Source organism: Schistocerca cancellata, chromosome 4 (assembly GCF_023864275.1).
Source record: "Schistocerca cancellata isolate TAMUIC-IGC-003103 chromosome 4, iqSchCanc2.1, whole genome shotgun sequence".
Lineage (NCBI taxonomy): Eukaryota > Metazoa > Arthropoda > Insecta > Orthoptera > Acrididae > Schistocerca > Schistocerca cancellata.
Window position 1 is genome coordinate 287,159,283 of NC_064629.1, and position 22,385 is coordinate 287,181,667.

Genomic DNA, 22,385 nt, shown 5'->3' on the forward strand with positions numbered 1-22,385 from the left:
TCTATGATGTCCTTTTTCTTGTGATTAGACGCAGCTCGTTGAGATATCAGAGTCTACAGTTTAAAGCACTTCAAAAGGGTTTTCATGCACAAAGACTGTGTCACTGGTACTTTTACCATTTACATGATTTTGCAGTTCTTGAGTACTGTTTTCGAAAGTCACTTTAATCCACTTTTCGCTAAAAGTCGCGATGCTTTGCAGAACTTGTCGAGTATTCAGCTCACTTTTTCCAAATTGACAATTCGAGATATCCACTTTCAGAACATTGATTACAAATTGTAAGCTGGACACATGTTCGGTTAACTTCAAGATTTCGTCTCTACAATTTGCACACACCTTCTACTGCTTACAGGAAAATTAAAGAGACCTTTGGAGAAAGGAGAACCACTTGCATGAATATCAAGAGCTTTGATGGGAACCCGGTTCTAAGCAAAGAAGGGAAAGCAGAAAGGTGGAAGGATAATACAGAGGGTCTATACAAGGGCGAGGTACTTGAGGACAATATTATGGAAATGGAAGAGGAGGTACATGAAGATTAAATGGGAGATATGATACTGCGTAAAGAGTTTGACAGAGCACTGAAAGACCTGAGTCGAAACAAGGCCCCCGGAGTAGACAACATTCCATTAGAACTACTGACAGCCTTGGGAGAGCCAGTACTGACAAAACTCTACCATCTGGTGAGCAAGATGTATGAGACAGGCGAAATACCCTCTGACTTCAAGAAGAATATAATAATTCCAATCCCAAAGAAAGCAGGTGTTGACAGATGTGAAAATTACCGAACAATCAGTTTAATAAGTCACAGCTGCAAAATACTAACGCGAATTCTTTACAGACGAATGGAAAAACTGATAGAAGCCAACCTCGGGAAAGATCAGTTTGGATTCCATAGAAATGTTGGAACACGTGAGGCAATACTGACTCTACGACTTATCTTAGAAGAAAGATTAAGGAAAGGCAAACCTACGTTTCTAGCATTTGTAGACTTGGAGAAAGCTTTTGACAATGTTGACTGGAATACTCTCTTTCAAATTCTGAAGGTGGTAGGGGTAAAATATCAGGAGCAAAAGGCTATTTACAATTTGTACAGAAACCAGATGAAAGTTATAAGGGTCAAGGGTTATGAAAGGGAAGCAGTGGTTGGGAAGGGAGTGAGACAGGGTTGGAGCCTATCCCCGATGTTATTCAATCTGTATATTGAGCAAGCAATAAAGGAAACAAAAGAAAAGTTCAGAGTAGGTATTAAAATCCATGGAGAAGAAATAAAAAATTTTAGGTTCGCCGATGACATTGTAATTCTGTCAGAGACAGCAAAGGACTTGGCAGAGCAGTTGAACGGAATGGACAGTGTCTTGATAGGAGGGTATAAAATGAACATCAACAAAAGCAAAACGAGGATATGGAATGTAGTCGAATTAAGTCGGGTGATGCTGAGGGAATTAGATTAGGAAATGAGACACTTAAAGTAGTAAAGGAGTTTTGCTATTTGGGGAGCAAAATAACTGATGATGGTCGAAGTAGAGAAGATATAAAACGTAGACTGGCAATGGTAAGGAAAGCGTTTCTGAAGAAGAAAAATTTGTTAACATCGAGTATAGATTTAAATGTCAGGAAGTCGTTTCTGAAATTATTTGTATGGAGTGTAGCCATGTATGGAAGTGAAACGTGGACAATAAATAGTTTAGACAAGAAGAGAATAGAAGCTTTCGAAATGTGGTGCTACAGATGAATGCTGAAGATTAGATGGGTAGATCACATAACTAATGAGGAGGTATTGAATAGAATTGGGGAGAAGAGGAGCTTGTGGGATAACTTAACTAGAAGAAGGGATCGGTTGGTAGGACATGTTCTGAGACATCGAGGGATCACCAATTTAGTATTGGAGGGCAGTGTGGAGGGTAAAAATCGTAGAGGGAGACCAAGAGATGAATACACTAAGCAGATTCAGAAGGTTGTAGGTTGCAGGAGGTACTAGGAGATGAAGAAACTTGCACAGGATAGAGTAGCATGGAGAGCTGCATCAAACCAGTCTCAGGACTGAAGACAACAACAACAACAACAACAACAACAACAACCTGCACACACCTTTTTAACGGCAAAATTAACTCTTTTCCACGGAGAAACTTGTCGAACTTTCACATTAGCTGCCATGATCTTTTGGGCAAGGTGGGCATTATCACATACAGAAAGGAATAATCTATAATTCTTAAATGAAAGAGGTAAATACTATGCCACTGTTGCATTATGACCAGCAGGTTACTGTATCCACTACTTTCAATTGTAACAATACAGCACTTTATACTCCATTATCAAGCGGCATCAAGAGCTAACAGCCTCTTGCTATATCATTCCTATGTAGGAAAGGTGTGAAAGCTACTCATAACAGTCACATCACATTGTGATTCCACAGAACAGTGCTATGTTTGAAGCAATTGTGTGACACTTTACGACATTTTAACACTGTCAACATTAGGCATGATTCAGAAACATTCCATTGGGCCCAACATGCCTCAACTACTAGAAGTACTGTTTACATAATGGGATCATCAGCAATTAATCCATAAACTGAAAAGGAGGCATGTAACTGCATGTGAACAGCTTTGGTGGAGTGAACAACAATGTGATGCCTTCCTCAGAAGTAACATAATCACGATGTGCATTTGCTACAGCAAGCAGACACAAAGAGAGCCACTAAGGAATGGCACAACTTCCCGGCACCCCAACCATAGATGTTCGAAAAACAGCCACAAGCAAGAACATTATGGTGGCCTTACATTACTGTGAAAAATGTGTAACCTCGAAGAAGTACATATCACATGGGGTCATTATCACATATCCAGAGCTCTTAAAGAATCATCTTTGCCTGCAACCAAATACAAACAATGTGAATTGCTGCCTGGTGGTTTCCTGCTGCTTCTGCACTCACTGCTCATTCAACCTTTCCCTGAGCATTTTCGGCATGTTTGGATCCCTCCAAGAAGCATTGTTCATTGAACGACTAGAAATTTCATTCTCTTATTGCATATACTCCAAAATAAATTATTTTCTACACTAATTCAGACTGTTTGGAAACAATGGTCAACTTGCAATGAGACTGAGGAAAACTATATCAAAAAGTTACACATATTTGAGCCATGTGTACACAAGTAATATCTCACAAAAAAATATTTATAGTTTTCATTTAACTCTCTCGTAGAACGTAAGGCCAAAAGTGTACCATTATAACATCAAACCATTTAAAAATCTTGAGTGCTTGATGCTCCGCAGCTTTCAGATATTTGTTAAAAGACATCATTTATACACCATGAGCTGCACTAGAAATGTCGTATTTGCCAAAACTGGTTTTCAGGTTTATAACCCATCCTCGGTGGCTTCAGATACAGAGGAACAATCTAACTGTATGTGAACCAATTTCTACAAAATGATAACTGTATACATATGGCAGTTATATAAGTCTACTTACATTATGCACTTCTATAGCAATGACATGCTCGTCAGTTAAAATGACAGCATCTGGAATATATCCTATAACATAGTATACAGTTTGTCGTGTACATTAACTGCTGTCGAATTTTACTCTTTTATTTCTAAGACCATATTTATATGTGTCTGTGACATGCATTCATATAATTATGTAAATTACAATTTTTGACAATTGGTATGTGAAGCTAGAATACACAAAAGGTATATGATTACCAAATAATGCTATAGATCATGTCAGACAGTCTTTACGTGCAGGTCATAGACTCCAAACCAAACTTATTTGGTTAAAACACTTTTGAAATTTTGTGTATACATCTTATTCTGTAATTCCATTTGTTCATTAAGTATACTGTCCACTCATTTTGCCATTTGTGTGTGTGTATTTCTTCTATAATATTCTAGAATAATATGCAGGTATATTTCAATTTCGTCTACAATATTCTAGAAGAAATATACACACACAGGGCAAAAGAACCAGGCAACATACTTAATGAATAAACGGAGTTAGGGAATAAGATGTATATACAAAATTTCAATAGTGGTTCAACCACATAATTTTGGATTGGAGTTTATGCCCTACATGTAAAAATTGTCTAATTCGACATGATATATAGGAATATTTTGCAATCATATACCTTTTGTATATCCTACTTTAACACGCCACTTGTCAAAAATTGTGATTTACATAATTACATAAATGCATATCACAGATACATATATAAAAATGAGCTTAGAAGATAAGACAGGTAATGTCGACTCATTCACCTTTCAGTTCAGTGTTTATCCTATATGACAGTTACGTCAAACTGTATCAAGAATAGTCACTGCCTAAAATTTGACAGCAGTAACATATATGACAAACTGTGTACTATGTTATAGGACATATTTCAGATCCTGTCATATATCTGACAAGTATGTCGCTGCTACAAAAGTGCATAATGTAAATAGACTTATATGATTGCCATATATACAGGGTGGAGAAAAATTGTGTCAAGAAATTTTAACCCTGGATAGCCGATGCCAGTAGGAACCAAAATTACTAATGCTGTGTTGGTTGACAATGCACAATTTTTAAACTATGGAAACTTCATGCCACATGCTCCAATTTGCTGTGGGGTTGCCCTGTTGCTGGATACTCTGGACTACGCATGACCGACAATTCTTTGCCTCCCAGAGATCGCGATGTATCCAAGGAGGGACACTTGCATGTGTGAACTGACAACGATAGCACTGCCCGTCAACCGACAAAAGGCAACAGGGCAATCCCATGGCCAATCAGAGAATATGGCACCAAGTTTCTGTAATTTAAAAACAGTGTGTTGTAGACCTACACATTGGTTCCTCCTGGCATCAGCTATCCAGGGTTAAAATTTCGGGACACAATTTTTCTCAACTCTGTATATAGTTATTTTGTAGAAATCTGTGCACATACAGTTGGCTTACTCCTCTGTATCACATCCCACTGAGGTTAGGTTATAAACCCGAAAGCTGGCTTTCGCAAATAAAACATTTCTCGTGCAGCTCATGGTATACAGAAGATGTCTTTTAATAGTAAAACCATGTAATATGAAGTTTTCATTATGCCAGAAGTTAGTTACTCAACTTCTTTGGTTATATGCTTAAGGAACGCATTTTTTTTTCTTTCTTCATGATAATTATGATGATGGCAATGGTAATAACAGCAACAACTGAAATACCTCAAATTTTGCACAACAGAGTACCTCAAAATTTTCCACAAAAATGTATGTTGCCCTTGTAAAGAAACAGTAAAGTAAGTTTCTAGCCTCAAACATATATTTTTAACACAAACAAACAAAAAATTAGATTTTCTATGTGTGTATAAGCTTAATTCAGTAGCATCTCAAAACTTACGTTATCTGTGCATTCAGAAGCCTAATCCAAGACTCTGGTAAACCCTCCAATTCTCCAGTATGCGCATTACGTGTCACATGATAATCATGCTTCACATTTGTTGGTAATCCTATCTGTGATGGCACTTGTTGAATGTCCTGACGTTTCTTTGAAGAAAAAAGTTTTGAGAAATTGAGGCTCATTTTTCAAAAAGAGATATCACTGGTAGTTCATCTGCAACAAACATACAAAAAAAAACTGTAATAACCATTATAAAATGTGATACTTCTGGCAAATATTTCAGCAGATACATCTCCTGATCATAATACTTTTGCTGCTGCTGTCCCTGTATCATTATTATTGTGGTGAAAGAAGAAGAAACTGCTTCTTTCAGACAGTTTGTATTGTGCACAGTTCAAAACAAAGAATAACAACAACAATATTAACTAATAACAAGCACAAAATTCTTTAATAACTGGAGGTATACAAACAACTATTGAGTTCTCTGTTCACAATTTCAATTATTACAGTACAAACTTTCATGAAGTATTGCACTCCCAGTATTAGTAGCACAATGTCCAACAAATTTAACACATCTCCCTAGCTTCCTAATACTTAATAGTTTGTTTTGTTTTGTTTTGTTTTAGGGTGCAAAAAACAACTGGGGTCATACGCACCCAAGTTAAAACTATAGAACACAAACACAGAGACAAGGGAAACGATTACGTCAGTCCCAATGGACAGAATAGGAGACAGCTAAAACAGGCACGTGTGGAAAAAGAAAACCACACCATACAAAAATGGAGGTCCAAAACCAAAAATTAAATGGCCTTCACCATATTGCTTTGGCGGATAAAAAGGAAAATGTGGTTGACAGCTTGTGTGGCATTTGCTAAAACGGTTGATAAATCAGATGGCAAACACAAGCTGAAACCTAAATTGGGGGGACAAAAGGGCATGCCAGCAGGAAGTGGCAGACAGTTAAAATTTGGGTGCAATGCATACAATGCAGTGGGGCAGCGCCGCTGAGCAAACGACGATGGCTAAAAAGGCAGTGCCCAATATGCAGCCGAGTTAAAGTAATCTCCTCCCAGCGGGATGGCCGACAGGAGGTCGTCCAAGGTGCTGGGAGAGGCTTAATAAGCCAAAGCTTATTCCTGTGAAGGGAAGACAACTGGCGATGTCAAAGGGACACCACCACCTGACAGACAGCAATGCGGAGATCATCGGAGGGAAAAGAGGTACTCACAGGCTGAGGTACGAGGATTGCAGCCTTGGCAGCAGCATCAGCAGCCTCATTTCCTGGCAGACAGACATGACCACAGACCCACAGAAACATGACATTGGCTCCACCAAGAGTGAGCAAGTGACAGTTTTCCTGGACCTGCTGCACTAAGGGATGAGCAGTGTACAGCGCACAGAAACTTTACAGGACGCTGAGTGAGTGAGCCGAGGCCGCAATTGGGAAGGCTGTGTCGCCGGATGTATTCCGTGGCCTGATACAAGGCAAAAAGCTCGGCTATAAATACTGAGGTGTGTGCAGGAAGCTGATATCGAAAGACACGGGGGCCAATGGTGAAGGCACACCCGACCCCACAGTCAGTCCGAGAACCATCAGTGTATACAAAGGTACTATCGCTAAGTTCCATAGGAAGGTCGTGAAACTGAAGGCGATAGACCGAGGCTGGAATAGTGTCCTTAGGAAAGAAGTCCAAGGTTAACATGGGCCACTTCATGAAGCCAAGACAGTGAAGGGTTCACACGCACTGGGAAAGTTGCAGGTAGTGTGAAGTTAAGCCACTGTAACAAGGGGCAAAAGCTGACTCCAGGAGGTAACAGAGAAGAGGGACGAGCCCCATACTGACGACCTAAGAAATCATCAAAGGAGGAGGCATAGGAGGGGTGGCCATGTGCATGGCAGACAAACAGCATGCATACCTGCTGAGGAGAAAGTCACGGTGGTAGGAAAGTGGTAGTTCAGCAGCTTCAGCATACAGACTCTCAACCGGGGTGGTGTAAAAGGCACCCGTGGCCAAACGGATGCCATGATGATGGGTAGTGTTGAGACGGTGTAAAAGGGATGGCATGCAGATGCATAAACAAAGCACCCATAGTCGAGTTTCGAACGGACAAGGGACTGGTACAATCTGAGGAGGGTGGTTCGATCAGCACCCCAAGAAGTACCATTGAGGACATGTAGGACATCGAGGGACTGCGTACAGTGGGCTGTCAGGTAAGAGACACGGGAGGACCAAGAGTGTTTCCTATCGAGCATGATCCCCAGGAATTTCGTAGTGTCAACGAACGGAAGGGCAACAGGCCCAAGATATAGAGATGGTGGGAGAAACCATTTGCACCACCCAAAATTCAAACAGACAGTTTTGTCAGTGGAAATGCAGAAGCCATTGGTGATGCTCCAGGAGTGAAGACAATCAAGACAGTGCTGAAGGCGCCACTCAGTGAGACAGATCCGTGGAGAACTGCAATAGATGGCAAAATCATCAACAAAAAGGGAGAGAGTGAAGCCCGGCGGGAGACAGGCCATTATAGGGCTAATGGCAATAGTAAAGAGGATTACGTTCAGGATGGATCCTGAGTCACACCATTTTCCTGAATAAAGGTGGCCAACAAGGCAGAACCCACACGCACCTTGAAAACTCAGTCTTGTAAAACTGCCTGAAGAAAACAGGGCAGGCGCCCACGAAACCCCACGTGTAAAGAGTACGGAGGATTCCAGTTCTCCAGAAGGTGTCTTAGGCCTTCTTCAAATCGAAAAACACGGCCACACTCTGAGATTCCCGCAGAAAACCATTCATGACATGGGTGAACAAAGTAACGAGATGGTCAACTGCAGAATGCTGCGCTCGAAATCCACACTGTGCATTCGTGAGGAAATGGCAAGACTCGAGCCACCAAACCAGCTGGGCATGAATCATACATTCCATCACCTTGCAAACGCAGATGGTAAGAGAGATGGGGTAGCAACTAGAAGGAAGGTTTTTGTCCTTACCAGGCGTAGGTATGGGTATGATGGTGGCTTCATGCCAGTGTCCAGAAAATGTGCCCTCAGCTCAGATGCGGTTGTATGTGTTAAGCAGAAAGTGCTTGCCCGCAAGAGAGAGGTGCTGCAACAACTGATAGTGGGAAGAGCTCGAAACTTCCGCAAAATGGCAGCCCAAGGTGCTGGAGATAGCAACAGGATCCACAATGACATTGGCGCCTACTCTCAGGCTGAAAACAGGGGAATGGATCTTGGTTCCAGAGAGTCATCGGAGGTTGGCCTACACGACAGAGGATAAGTGTGGAACCGTTAAAAGAGAGTCAATGAAATCCAACTAGCTCTTTTGCTATCCCGAAAAACTCTGATACTTTGCACGCATCTGTTTATCATGAATGCAGTTTTCCAGCGTAGGGTGGCGGTTAAAAATGCGGAGAGCACGTCTCTATGCACGAATTGCGTCGCGGCATGCTCAGCCCACCAAAGGACTGGGACACGATGTGGTAAAGAGGAAGTGTGGGGAATGGAAAGTTCTGCAGCAGTGAGGATAACGTTTGTGAGATAGTCCACCTGGTCATTGCAACTGCGGAAATCTTGTTCTGCGAAGGTCCAAAGGGAGGAGTAAAGCTGCCAGTCAGCCTTAGTAAGCTGCCATTTGAGCATGCATGTGGATGGGGTACGAGTCAGCAAATGGAGAGCACACGGGAAATGGCCGCTCGAGTAGGTGTCAGAAAGAATGGACCACTCAAGGCGATGGGCAAGCTGGGCAGTGCAAAAGGATAGGTCGAAATGGGAATAGGTGTCTGAGGAGTCAGAAAGGAAAGTGGGTGCTCCAGTGTTATATCAGATGAGGTTTAACGTTTGGCTGGTTAAGAAGGTCAGCCAAAAGGGCCCCTCTCTGGCAGGTCCTGAGAGAACTCCAAAGGGGATGATGCACATTAAAGTCACCTAGTAGCAAAAATGGGGCAGATAGCTGCCCAATAAGCTGAAGGAAGTTTTCCCTAGTGACATTGAAGGAAGGAGGTACATAAATGGTACAGAGGGTGAGGGTCAGGTAGGGAAGGAAAAGGCAAACAGCAACAGCTTGAAGACGGGTAGTCAGGGAGATGGGTTGACTATGAATGTCATCCCATATGAGCAGCATGACAACCCCATGAGATGGGATGCTGACCTCAAGGGGAAGGTCAAAACAAATTGGTAAATAACGTGAAAGCTGAAAGCGGTCTTGAGAGCACAATTTCGTTTCCTGAAGGCAGAGTACAAGGGGATGCTGTGATGCTAGAAGCAGCCATAAATCCTCTTTGTGGGACCGAAGGCCACAAATGTTCCATTGGAGGACAGTCATGAGGAGGAATAGATGTAGGGGTGTCAAATCAGTGGCCGCCAAGGGACAGCCGGTGGAGAGTCACTACTACACGGCACAGAAACAGAAGAATCCTGCTCCCTGGGGTCCACACAAGCATCGGCATGCTTGAGCGGTCGGTCTGTGGAGCCCAACGCAGAAAAAGAATTGGTGGTGCGCACTGGCGTGACAGAGGCCTGATGGGCTAAGTGACCACGTGGCAACACTGCCGAGCAGGATCTTCGAGGTGGTTAAGGAGAAGACCGTTTGTCTTTAGCAGACTTCTTCGAGCCCTTCTTGTTAAGAGGAAATCTTGGGTGTAGTTTGGCTGTAGGGACGGAGGAAGTCTTCTTGGGAGTACTCCTGTCCTTTCCTGCCTGCCGGTTGTGTAGTGGGTAACTTCGCCCCTTTAAGCAAAAGGTTGATGGTTTGTTGCACAGTGGGACAGGGTGATGGTGATGCTACCTTGATACTGTGTGACATCACAAACTCGCAGCCAAATTTGAGGTTGCATGTCTCTGTGGCCATGTCCTTCACAAAGTGAGGGGTAACAAGAACTGAACTATAGGTGCCAGACGAGAGAATACAGGTTTTGAGACTAGCCAGTAACTTGCGAGCTACTGGTTTCTTTTACCCAAATCTCTTGAACAGCCCGCTCATCTAGATACATGGGACAATACCGGGAAGAGGCGACACGGCCGCCATTGCAGTTGATACAGCAGGGAAAAGGAGGCAGACATTCACCCTCGTGTGCATCCCTGCCACAGATTACACATTTGGGTGGGTGTCGAGAAGACGTTCTAGTGTGACTGAACCGATGACACTAGTAGTAGTGCGTCGGAATCGGAATGTACGGCCGGACTGTGATGATTTCATAGCCTGCTTTAATCTTGGATGGCAGCACCACCCTATCAAAGGTGAGGAAAAGAGTGCAGGTGGGCACCAAAGAGGCATCAACCTTTTCCATTACACGATGGACGGCAATGACACTCCGATCAGAGAGGTAAGTTTGTATTTCAGCCTCAGTTAGATCGTCAAGCAGCCTGGTGTAAATTACACCACAGGAAGAATTCACAGTTCTATGTGCCACAACACGAACAGGGTAGCTGTGGAGAAGCGAGGCAGCAAGTAGTAGTTGTGCTTGAGAATCAGAAGCCGTCTCCAAAAGTAAAGTGCCATTCCGTAAACGAGAGCAGGATTTCACAGAGCCAGCAATGGCATCAACACCTTTCTGAATAATAAATGGACTGACCGTGGCAAAGGACTAACCGTCTTCAGTACATGATACCACAAGGAACCACAGTGCAGTGGGAAGGGTCTTTGACTCAGTAAGCTCATTACATTTACATTTCTTCGATGTCATGGGCGAGGATGATTGACTCATCATGAGGAAATCCCCCACGATTGCCAGCGTCTCTGATGGCGTGCTCCTTCCAACTGGGGGCCCCTTCACAAGGGGGCACACCCACCCTAGGTGATTGTTCACACTTCAGGTCACACCTCCCGAACACCTGACGGAGGGACCAATTGGCAATTTGGGAAGGTTACAGCTCAGACAATCACCCCTCTCTGGGCCTGGCCTGTACCAGGGAATACGTGCGAACCCTACCTGTCAACCCGGGGCTGGGAATTGCGTGTTATCCAGTCACCTTTTATGCATCAGACGCGTGAGCCGGCCTTAAGGAGCACACAGGGACGGAGAAGAAAAAAGAGGATCCAGAGGAATGAGAGGAGAAGGAAAACAAAGTAAGGAAAAGGGAGTCAAAAAGAAAGTTGAGACTGTTCGCAGGTCAGCGACAGAATACAGAACATTCCCAATAACACCCCAGACATGTTCCCCAAGGGAGGGGAAAAAGAATAGCAAGAGGATAGACATACAGCACGGAAGGGAAATGGTGCTGCAAAGGCTAGGGCCCCGAGGTAGCCAAGTACAAACCTGCCAAAGAGTGGCGAACCACCTGGGATGATACTTAACAGTGTCATATATGCCTGTGGCTGTCCTAACCAAACAAATTTAAATTTAAATCCTCTGTTCCAGCAGAAAAATCACAGACCACAGAGACATATGATACAGCCTCACGATACTCTGAACCAAGTCATGGTGGGGATAGGTGTCAGGGCCATTCATATGACGGTAGCCGTTTATTTTATTTATTGCTTCAGGTTCTGTGGAATCATCTGAGCCAAAGATACTTCACAGACTGAATCACTACACACAAAATCCACAGATTGCTGATTAACAAACAAGAAATATGAACTATTATATTCACATGAGCATTACAGTACTGCAAAAGACTCGCACCAACTGTGATGAACTCCCATGCCAAATAAGACAGGCTTAGAAAAGACATTTTGTTCTGCTGGGAGACTACTAAAAAATGGAACCTGCAGAATAGTACATACTTTGCTAAACAACGGGTAAGAAAGACTTATTCAGGTGTAGAAACAGATTTCATGTTCAGTATTCACTAGGTGAAGGCAGGAGTTCCTTTTGAACAAGCCCATATTTCTTATGACATACCACACAGACTGAGAATTCCAGTACGCTTCAACAACAGTCCACATGAAGTTTGAAAACATCATTTAAGGTGCAAGCATTGTGGCTAGCATCTTTCTTCTGCTGCCTCCTCAACACACACAGTTTAAGTGTATTCACTGCTACTATTTAAACTGTTAGAACACATTCATATTTCAATAGCTGCACTTGTATAATGAATGTCCAATACTTAAACAACACAAAAATTAGTATTTTCCACACAAACACCACACGAAAGAGGACACTTTCACAATTCACACCAACTTAAATTATATGTTCAGATCTCACAGCGTATGGGGACAAAAATATGTAGTAAATTAACAGGCAAAAAATACTCTGTACGAACCCAGATTATCTTAATAATTGATTAATCTCTGTATTTCTTGGCAACATAAACCATAAAATGTTACATATCATATCATACTCAGACCATCTATGAGGAACACACTCAAAACATTGCATCATACTTGGTTGTTTATTTAGGGTGCTCAACAGGATGGGCAAATCTTATTCAAAAAATGGTTCAAATGGCTCTGAGCACTGGGAGACTTAACATCAAAGGTCATCAGTCCCCTAGAACTTAGAACTACTTAAACCTAATTAACCTAAGGACATCACACACATCCATGCCCGATGCAGGATTCAAACCTGCGACCATAGTGGTCATGCAGTTCCAGACTGAAGCGCCTATAACCGCTCGGCCACACCGGCAAATCTTATTCAATGTCTTCAAGTGTAAGGATATAGATGAAAAAGGATGTGTCTTGTAGATTGTACAAAATGTCACAGAATTTTAGTTTCTTTGGACCACTGCACATTAACCTACAAGTTTTATCTGTCTGTCAGAAGATTATTACATACATATTTCTTAACTGTCAGTTAATTTCTCCTCAAGTACTCAATTTCATATGTTATAGCTACGATAATTTTCAATACATTGTGTATTCCAATCTAGTTCTCTTTCTTGTGGATATCTCACTACACATTTTACCAATCCATATAGCATTGGAGAATGAATATAAACCCTTAGATATTTTCTCCTTAATTCCAGATAGTATATGACAATTGAATTACCTTCCTAAATGTGCCTTCCCCTCCCTTTTTGTGTTTTTGTTATATGCTTGGTTTCATCTTCCTCACTTGATTATTTTGTGCAATATTACTTACAAAGCAGCTGACTGATTAGTTGTTCAATAATATGTCTCAAAATTTTGATATGTAATTTAGACTTTCACTTGTATCACTCCTCACATATTCTATCCAATGGAAATAGTTTAAGTGAAGTATGATTATACAATACCATAAAACAAAAATGGCACATATGGAGACATTATATAGTATCATCCGATTTTGATGGGCACTAGTAAGAGAGCTGTCAATACCTCAAAGTGGTATGTTTTGAACACAGTGAAGACTACATACTCTGTGACAGAACGCTGAACCCATACAATCAGCATTTGCCTTGCGAAGAGAACATTTCATTTTTTCAAGAATTGTGTGTTACTAAACACCAACGACCTACCATAATGGCAACAACAAACACAATGCACATAATTAACTGAATAACTAAACCCTAGACAGGTCATTTTGTAGGTCTGTGTGAAATTAGATAGTCCTCCTGAAGCATTGTCAACACCTTATACACGGTGATTTTGCTAAATGAGCACAAACGGCAGAAAACAATCTCCAAGGACACATGGATACAGCGCTAGAGATGCATTCTGAGGTACCCATCTGAAGGCGAAGATAAAACATCTTTGACAGTATAGGCATCAATGACAAACTGCAAACGAGAACACATCAGGCAAGTGGGAATGTTCTGTCTGTCCTAATGTTTTAACCCAACACTCAAGACAGCTGTAATGTTAGGCATGACAGCTCACACTGGTACTGGAGAGCATCTGCTGTTGATGACTCAACTTTGGGGTGGGCATGTTTCCAAATGCCAATGGGCAGGCCGCAGAATGACTGTACCGGGAAAAGTATCTCTACCAATAGCACCCACACCATGAATTGTTTGCAAGAGGCTCATTTACAGGAGTGGAAGACAGGTGCACCTAGTACTTACACAGGCCTTGGAGGACCCAAAGTGCTGAACACTATAATATGACCCCAGTATCAGCACAAGGCAGACAGTCAATCTGTACTGGGTAAGATAGACGACTGTGTGGGACATTCTCCCCAACAACTGCCTCTATCCGTATAACTTGTAACAAGTGCAGACCTTATTACCTATGGTCTTGCCTCCACATTACCTCTAGTTGATTTTGCGCGATTACGTGAGTGCATGTGTGTCAGAATTTGGGAGAATGGGTGTGATTTTAATCAAGTTTATGTTTCATGCATCATCAAGTTTTACAAATTTTCACTGTGTTCATCTGGGACTATCATAGAAAGTGCACAAATTTTCTAAAATAGTCCCAAGTAAACTTGGTTAAAATCTGTAAAACTTGAGAAGCACAAAACACAAACTCAATTAAAATCACATTCCCTCTCCCATTCTGATACATTCGTCCACATGACCACACAAACATACAGGAGTAGGTCTCATGATGAAAAAGAAAACAGCGTCAGGTAAGTTCCAATGAACAGTATAGCAAATGCTTTATAGTAGCCAAGACAGACACAAAGCCAACACCCACCCTCAGGAGAACTAGTTTATATGCCAGCTAGCTCTGCAGATGTAAGACAATGAAAGAGGGTATGATGAGATCAACAAAATTATTCATTTCACTAGGGGAGACATACATTTAGTTTTGATGAGAGACTGTAATTTGATAGTAGGAAAAGGAAGAGAAAGAAAAATAGTAAAAAATGATAAACTCCCATTCTTTACAGTGTTTAACTACCATGTACGAAACAGCTTCAAACCTCTGATCACGTTACAAATGAGTTAGTATGTTGAGTATTTGATATTCCACATGTAAGCAAGGAAAATTTTAGAAAAGTTTTGAAATTATGTGCAAAGTTTGTTGGAATTTGTTACTTGCTGTCACTCTCAAATACTGGATGAACAAAGTCCAGGTATTTGCACACCGTTAGATAAGCTGGCTCAAGACAAACACACTGTTTCTAACTGTAATACTGTTTCTAACTGTAATACTTACCTTATTGGGTTAAACTTTTAACATATGATGATACCTCTTCATTAGTAGATTACTGCAGCATTTTAAATTCAGTCAACAATCATGCAAAATTTTGAACATCAAATTTTTGTTGCTTCTGGAAGCCGTTAGGTAGGCAACTGTCAAATGATAGTGAGTTCTAGCATAGCCACTTAGTATTATAGATTGACTGAGGAAAGGTATGAAAGGTGAAACTGTCTGATGAATTTTACACAGAGAAATAATTAATTGTTAACCACTTGATACTTGCAATTTGTGGTATCATGTAAAACAGTTCAAAAATTTCTGTATAGTTTTTTTCCTAAATTATTCATTTTGCTTGGTAAGTTCTTAGCCACTAGAAATATAAACAAACTTTCACATTCTGGCAGAGAAATACACATCTGATGAAACAGTAAAGGGGATCACAGAGACCTCCCAAAGAAGCACATCAAAGCCAGTGTGCCGAACATTGTGAGAGCTACACGCCACTCGCTCAACAGTATGCAAGGTGCTACATAAGTGACGTCACTTGCACACTTGCAAAGTTCAAATTGCCAAAGTATTGATGCGAAATGACTTACAACTTCGCCACAGATTTGCTACTGAGAGATCAGACCAGATCACACACAGTCAAAATCCGAACTAGTAGAAAAGTCATTTTCTCTAACTAAGCAACCTACTATACATGTGGGATGGTTGCTCGGCACAACATTCACATATGAGGTTCGGAAAACCCCCCACAGTTCTTGAGAACCAGGGTTCAGATACAGCAAATTGCTCAAGCATGTCCAAGTAAACAGTTCTTGTTCCTGTTTGCTCGCTGAAGAAAAATGGTGAAACTGTCTTTAATCAGCGCATGCTACGCATTCACCTTTTTGCTTTGTCGTACATGTTCTCAAGAACTGTGGGGGGTTTTCCGAACCTCATATGTGAATGTTGTGCCGAGCAACCATCCCACATGTATAGTAGGTTGCTTAGTTAGAGAAAATGACTTTTCTACTAGTTCGGATTTTGACTGTGTGTGATCTGGTCTGACCTCTCAGTAGCAAATCTGTGGCGAAGTTGTAAGTCATTTCGCATCAATACTTTGGCAATTTGAACTTTGCAAGTGTGCAAGTGACGTCACTTATGCAGCACCTTGCATACTGTTGAGCGAGTGGTGTGTAGCTCTCACAATGTTCGGCATACTGTAATACTTACCTTATTGTGTTAAACTTTTAACATATGATGATACCTCTTCATTAGTAGATTACTGCAGCATTTTAAATTCAGTGATCTTAAAGTAGGATGGTGGACCACCTCACTGAAGTTAACATGTTTGTGACTTCCTTGACTGAACACTTCCACAGCAATGGATGGGATGTGATGAAACAACGAAGCAGCCATTACAATCTCAGGACGCGACCACTCAAGATTTCTCCCAGTTGGGTCATGTGAAAACATGGCACATGCCTCCCTTGTATGTGACCTTGTTGATCACAGAACTGTGGATGAAATAGCCTCCAACATCCCAGACATTCTTGTGTGCACACGGCTTGGGACAGAGCACAATCTAGACATTTTACAGGTTATGAAAGGAGCCCATGTAGAAATTTATTAATTTTCCATGCAATATTTTTTGTTACTTCGACTGATGTCACAAACAGCAAGTACCTATGTTCCATTTCTTTTTTTAACTGCATATATTTTAAGACTCAGCTTTAAATGATGATTCTAAGAATAAACTACAACCTCCTACTTGTCATTGACATAAGAATCATGAGGACAAGATTAGATTAATTACAGCACACACAGAGGCATTTAAACAACTACTCCTGGGGTGCTCAATACGTGAATGGAACAGGAAGAAACCCTATAGATGTAGAAATCAGGGAGGTTTCATGAAGGCATCCTGTAAGACACATTTCAAAACTGCAAAACATTTCCAGCACTGGATACGGCTCTGACCACAATTTATTGATCACCACCTGCAGATTGAAACTGCAAAAAAAGCTGAAAGGTGTGAAATTAAGGAAATAAAACCTGGATAAGTTGAAAGAACTAGAGGTAGTTGAGAGTTTCAAACGGAATGCTATGCAACAATTTAATGAAACAAGGGAAAGGAATACCAACAGAAGATGAATTAGCAGTTTTGAGAGATGAAATAATGAAGGCAGCAAAAAATCAGTCAAAACAAAAAGCCCCAGCAGAAATCCTTTGATAACATTCTATGTATTGAATTTAGCTGACAAAAAAAAAAAAGGAAGCAAATGAAAGTGAAAAATGGGAATTCAGATGCCTAAAAATGAAAATGTGATAAACAATAAAGCAGGAATGGCTAGAGAAAAAATTAAAAGTTGCAGAATAAGGCACGATTATGGGAAACAGTTTATGCCTACAGGAAAATTAGAGAGACCTTTGCACAAAAAGAAGCAGTTGCATGAATATTAAGTCTCTGTGATGCATTATTTTACCTCCCTGCCTCTATACTGCACTTTGAGTAACTAACTCTGTGATTGACAATTGACCGAGTCAAGTCATAGGGGTCAGTATCCAGACAATCATGGTTCTTTCTTGAGCAACTTGTTCATTATGTTGCCAATTTTGAAGGTACATTTATATCTATACTCTACAAACCACCAGAGTTCTTTGGATTTCTTCCATTCGATTTTTGTATGGAGAATGGGAAGAATAATTGTGTAAATGCCTATGTGCACACTGTAATTAGTCTAACTGTCTTCACAATCCCTATCATAGCATTACATATGGGGTTGTTGTATATTGCCGGATTCCGTATTTTTAAGCTGGTTCTTGAAACTTTCTAACTAGGCTTTCAGGTGATAGTCTGCAGCTATCTTCAAGCATCTGCCAGTTTTTCAGCACCTCCATGACTTTTCTCATGCGTCAAAGAAACCTGTGACTATGTGTGCTGCCCTCTTTTGTATACATTCAAAACACCCCACTATTCCCATCCGACACAGGTCCCCCCATACTTGAGCAACAGTCTAGGATGTGGTGCACAACGGTTTGTAAAACATTTCCTTTGTAGATTGATTACACTGTTCTACTATCTTACTTGTCCGCAGCTCATGGTCTTGTGGTAGCGTTCTCGCTTCCCGCACATGGGGTCCCGGGTTCGATTCTCAACGGGGTCAGGGATTTTCCCTGCCTCGCGATGACTGGGTGGTGTTGTGTCATCATCCATCCCAATTACAGTTGGAGGAAGCCTATGGCAAACCACCTCCGCTAGGACCTTGCCTAGTCAGTGGTGCAGATCTCCCACATCGTCCCCTAAGCTTCCCAGAGTATGGGACATCACCACCACCACCACCACCACCACCACCACCACCACCACCACCACCTCCTTACCAATGAACCAAAGTATGAAACATCTGTTACCTGCAATAGAGCCTATGTAATTATTTCAATACATAGCCATAAAAATTGTTACACCAAGGTATTTGCAGCAGTTGGACGATTCCAATTGTAACTCATCGCTATAATCATAGAATATTACATTTCTTCATTACGTGAAGTGCAAGTTTTACATTTCTGAATACTAAATACTCTTCGAGAATTTCAGAAAACAATTTTTTTTTTTTTTTTATGTTCTCTGGGATTATTGTAGTGTTCATCCCAAGTTTGCCAGAAATTCAGTTACTAAGTTACAAGGAAATTTGTGAAAAATTTCTACGAAAACCATTCACAGCAAGGAAAAGAATAGTCAAAATGTAATTTCAATGACAAACTAACAGGCATTATGGAAATTATGAATTGGCTTGAACTTGAGGTCAGACCTATTACAACTTCTGCACAAAAGTGGACAACAAGCACATAGAACAAGCAGAGCAGAGGATAACAGAAGCTGCCAATAAGGCCCATAGGACCACCATGGCCACGAAGAAGATGGATAGGGACCTACTTTTGGATCTGAATGTATTGATGTATGGTCAAGGGATCACTGACTAGAGGAATGTTTCACTTAATTACAAAAAATTTAACTTGAGAGCAGCAATTATGATTTTGATTGGAATTTGACACTTGCATTCTAAACTGAATTATCTATCAGTGTACGTAGCATTTTTATGACATCTCAAAAAGTCTATTTTTTAAGCACATGGTTTTGTCTCAATTTTTTGAGCCAAGAAAATTACCTTTTTTTTCAATTTATAAATGTTTTAAGAATTAAATTTACACTCTGCAGTGGAGTGTGTGCTGATTTGAAACATCCTGGCAGATTAAAACTGTGTGCTGGACCAAGACTCAAACTCGGGCACGAAAGGCAAAGGTCACGAGTTCGAGTCTCGATCTGGCAAACAGTTTTATAAAAATTTTATTAGAACTTAATATTTTTCAATTATGTTACGTATGCTGATGGAAAATATACAGATAATAACTTAAAATTATTTTGTTACATGTTTCATGGAGCTTCAGGAATTCTGCCAATGATAAATGTTACAGCTGCATGGGGGTCTTTCACCATGTACAGCAGTTACAGGAGTGTCCGATGTAGATACAATAATGTTTTCTTAAAAACAAAAGTCTAAGAAATGAAGCTATAGCATCAGTTTTTGCATTAGTTTTTATTTTGCTTGGAAAAAAATCACGAAAATCATCTATTTTTCACGAGTTCAAAGAGGGCTTTCTCTCTAAAGCAAGTTGAAAATTGTTGCATCACTTTTTGATATCTTATCAAAATCTGACTGAGTATTTGTGCAGCTTTATAATCCACAAAAAGTTTGAGGTTATTAACATTGTCTGCCAAGTCATTAATACTCAAAGTGAATAGTAAGGATTATAACATCATTCCCTGGAGGCATATCTTCAAAGTCTTATGTGAGGAAAGAGCAAGTTGAGTTTCACGTAATCGATATTTTCAGAATTTATGTTGATAGTTATGGAGGTTATTTTGTTCGAGATACCTCATTATGTTTGAGCTCAGTACATGTCCAAAGCTTCTACCACAAATGGTTGGTGAAGAGACTGGGCTGTAGCTGTGTGTCGCTTTTGCTACCCTACTTGTAGACGGGTGTGTCCTGTATTTTCTTTCAACTACTGGGCACAGATTTTTTGTTCAAGGGATCTACAGCTAACTCATCCATAGATTCTATATAGTAACTGATAGGGGTCCCATTAATTCCTGGAGGTATGTTTAGTTTTAGTAAATTTCACATGCTTCACAATGCCAATGGCACATATTCATCTTTACAGTGGTGTGAGAAACTGGAGCAATGCTTCTGTATTATCCTTTGTAGACGAACATCTAAGTCAAGCTTTTCTCCTTTTGCTATGCTCTCCTCAATTTTATTTCCTGTGTAATCCACGAGATTCCAGACACTAACTTTATTGCCACTCACAGCCTTTGATACAGACAAATTTTCTTTGGGTACATGCACAGCCTTGTCATTTGTAGCTGGTTGCATGACAGCAACAATGCACTCCATAAATCAAAGTGATTTTATTCAAACTATAGACGGCAGAGGTATGAATTCCTCTGGCTACCATAGGTGAACAAAGGCAGATGATCTGCCAAGAGGCACGAATCCAATTCTATATTAAGAAGCTTTTTTTTTTAATTTGTGGAAGTCAAGTGGTCAAGTGGTGGGAACCAAGTGCCTGTCAATCATAATTCTTTCTAAAGTGCCACATGACTGCTTGATTGCCCACTTGTTAAGTACATGCAGAGTCATTTAAAGCATGACCCACAGCATCCTGGCAACAATGCCCTCCCCACTGGAATATGTCAATCACAAAGTTATTTTATTCAAACTTCAATTGTATATTTCTATCAAACATTTTATGTTAGAAAGTGGTCATTCTAGAAAAACACGGAAAAAACAAAAACAATTTTGAACAGAACTACATCTCCCTCATATCAGATTTATTATTATTATTATTATTATACAAATTTGGCTGTTAAAGACCGTGAAAACAGTTATTTCTTGCGCTTCTGGGAAGTCGTCTTTCTCTCAGTCCACACTTCTTTCATTCTTGCGCTGAAGGCGGCGTTTCTCTCTTCAGACCATTTAGTTCCACAAGTCGTCTTAATTTTCACACCGAAACCCGTGAATGAATTCAGTTTTTTTCTACAAAGGTTTCTGTTAAATATTGTTTCCTGATCTATGTCCATTTCTTTTAGATTTCTTTCTGTGTTGATAAACCATAAATTTTTATTTTTTAGATTTGCGATGTACGAAAATATTTGTTTTGTAAACCTATTCGGGTTCATCCTCATGATGTGAGCATAAAAGGAGCATCATCTTTTTCTAATTTCGTCTGTAATTTTGCTGCACTTCGTATACACTTCTTTGTTGCTTTTTAGTCTGTGTACAGGCTTGCCTTGATCATCTGTTATTTTCCTGTGTCCAAGAATTGTCCTCAAAATTCTTCTTTCACGATTTTCTATCTGTTCTGCGTATGTAAAATTTGCCAATGTTTCTGATGCATATAGTATCTGCGGTCTAATGACAGTCTGGTAGAGTCTGAGTTTAATGTTTTTGGATATACATTTTTTTGAATACATTTGTCTGCAGTAGTGAGTTGCTGTCTCTAGTTTTTGTATTCTAGCCCTGCAGGCTGGATGACCTTTTGCCACAGGCTGAATTAGTTCACCAAGATATTTAAAATGTTTTGATACCTGTATTTTCCCATATTTCGTAGTTTTTTCTTTGGTGGATTTTTGATATTTGTAATGATTTCTGTCTTTTCAAATGAAATTTGCAAGCCTGCTTTTTCAGCAGTTTCTTTAAGTAATTCTATTTGTTTTATTGTGTCTTTTTGTGTGTAAGCTAAACAGGCGAGATTGTCAGCGAGGGCAAAACAGTTGGTTTCAATGGCTTTGTAGCACTTCCCTCCAATTTGGACTTTCTCAACTCCATGTTTTTGCACGAGTTTTCTCCATTCCGCTATGACTTTATCCAGAACACAGTTGCAGAGTACTGGGGACAGCGCATCTCCTTGTCTGACGCCGGTTTTGACCTCGAAATGCCGTGAAATTTCTCCTTGGAATTTTACTTTTGATGTTGTATTTGTTAATGTTTCTTTGATTATGGTGATTGTTGTTTCATCTATTTCATATTCTCGAAG

The 22,385-nt window shown here is 40.6% G+C and overlaps 1 protein-coding gene across 2 annotated transcripts in view; it reads right to left on the reverse strand.

Moving 5' to 3' along the window:
* LOC126183421 (serine/threonine-protein kinase Pak) overlaps nt 1-22,385 on the reverse strand; it is a 113,103-nt gene that overhangs the window by 78,748 nt on the left and 11,970 nt on the right. For both annotated transcript variants that reach the window (XM_049925372.1, XM_049925373.1), the window contains exon 2: nt 5,359-5,571. In XM_049925372.1, the coding sequence (XP_049781329.1) occupies nt 5,359-5,540 (182 nt within the window). In that variant the 5' untranslated portion in view covers nt 5,541-5,571. The remainder of the gene's footprint in view (nt 1-5,358; nt 5,572-22,385) is intronic.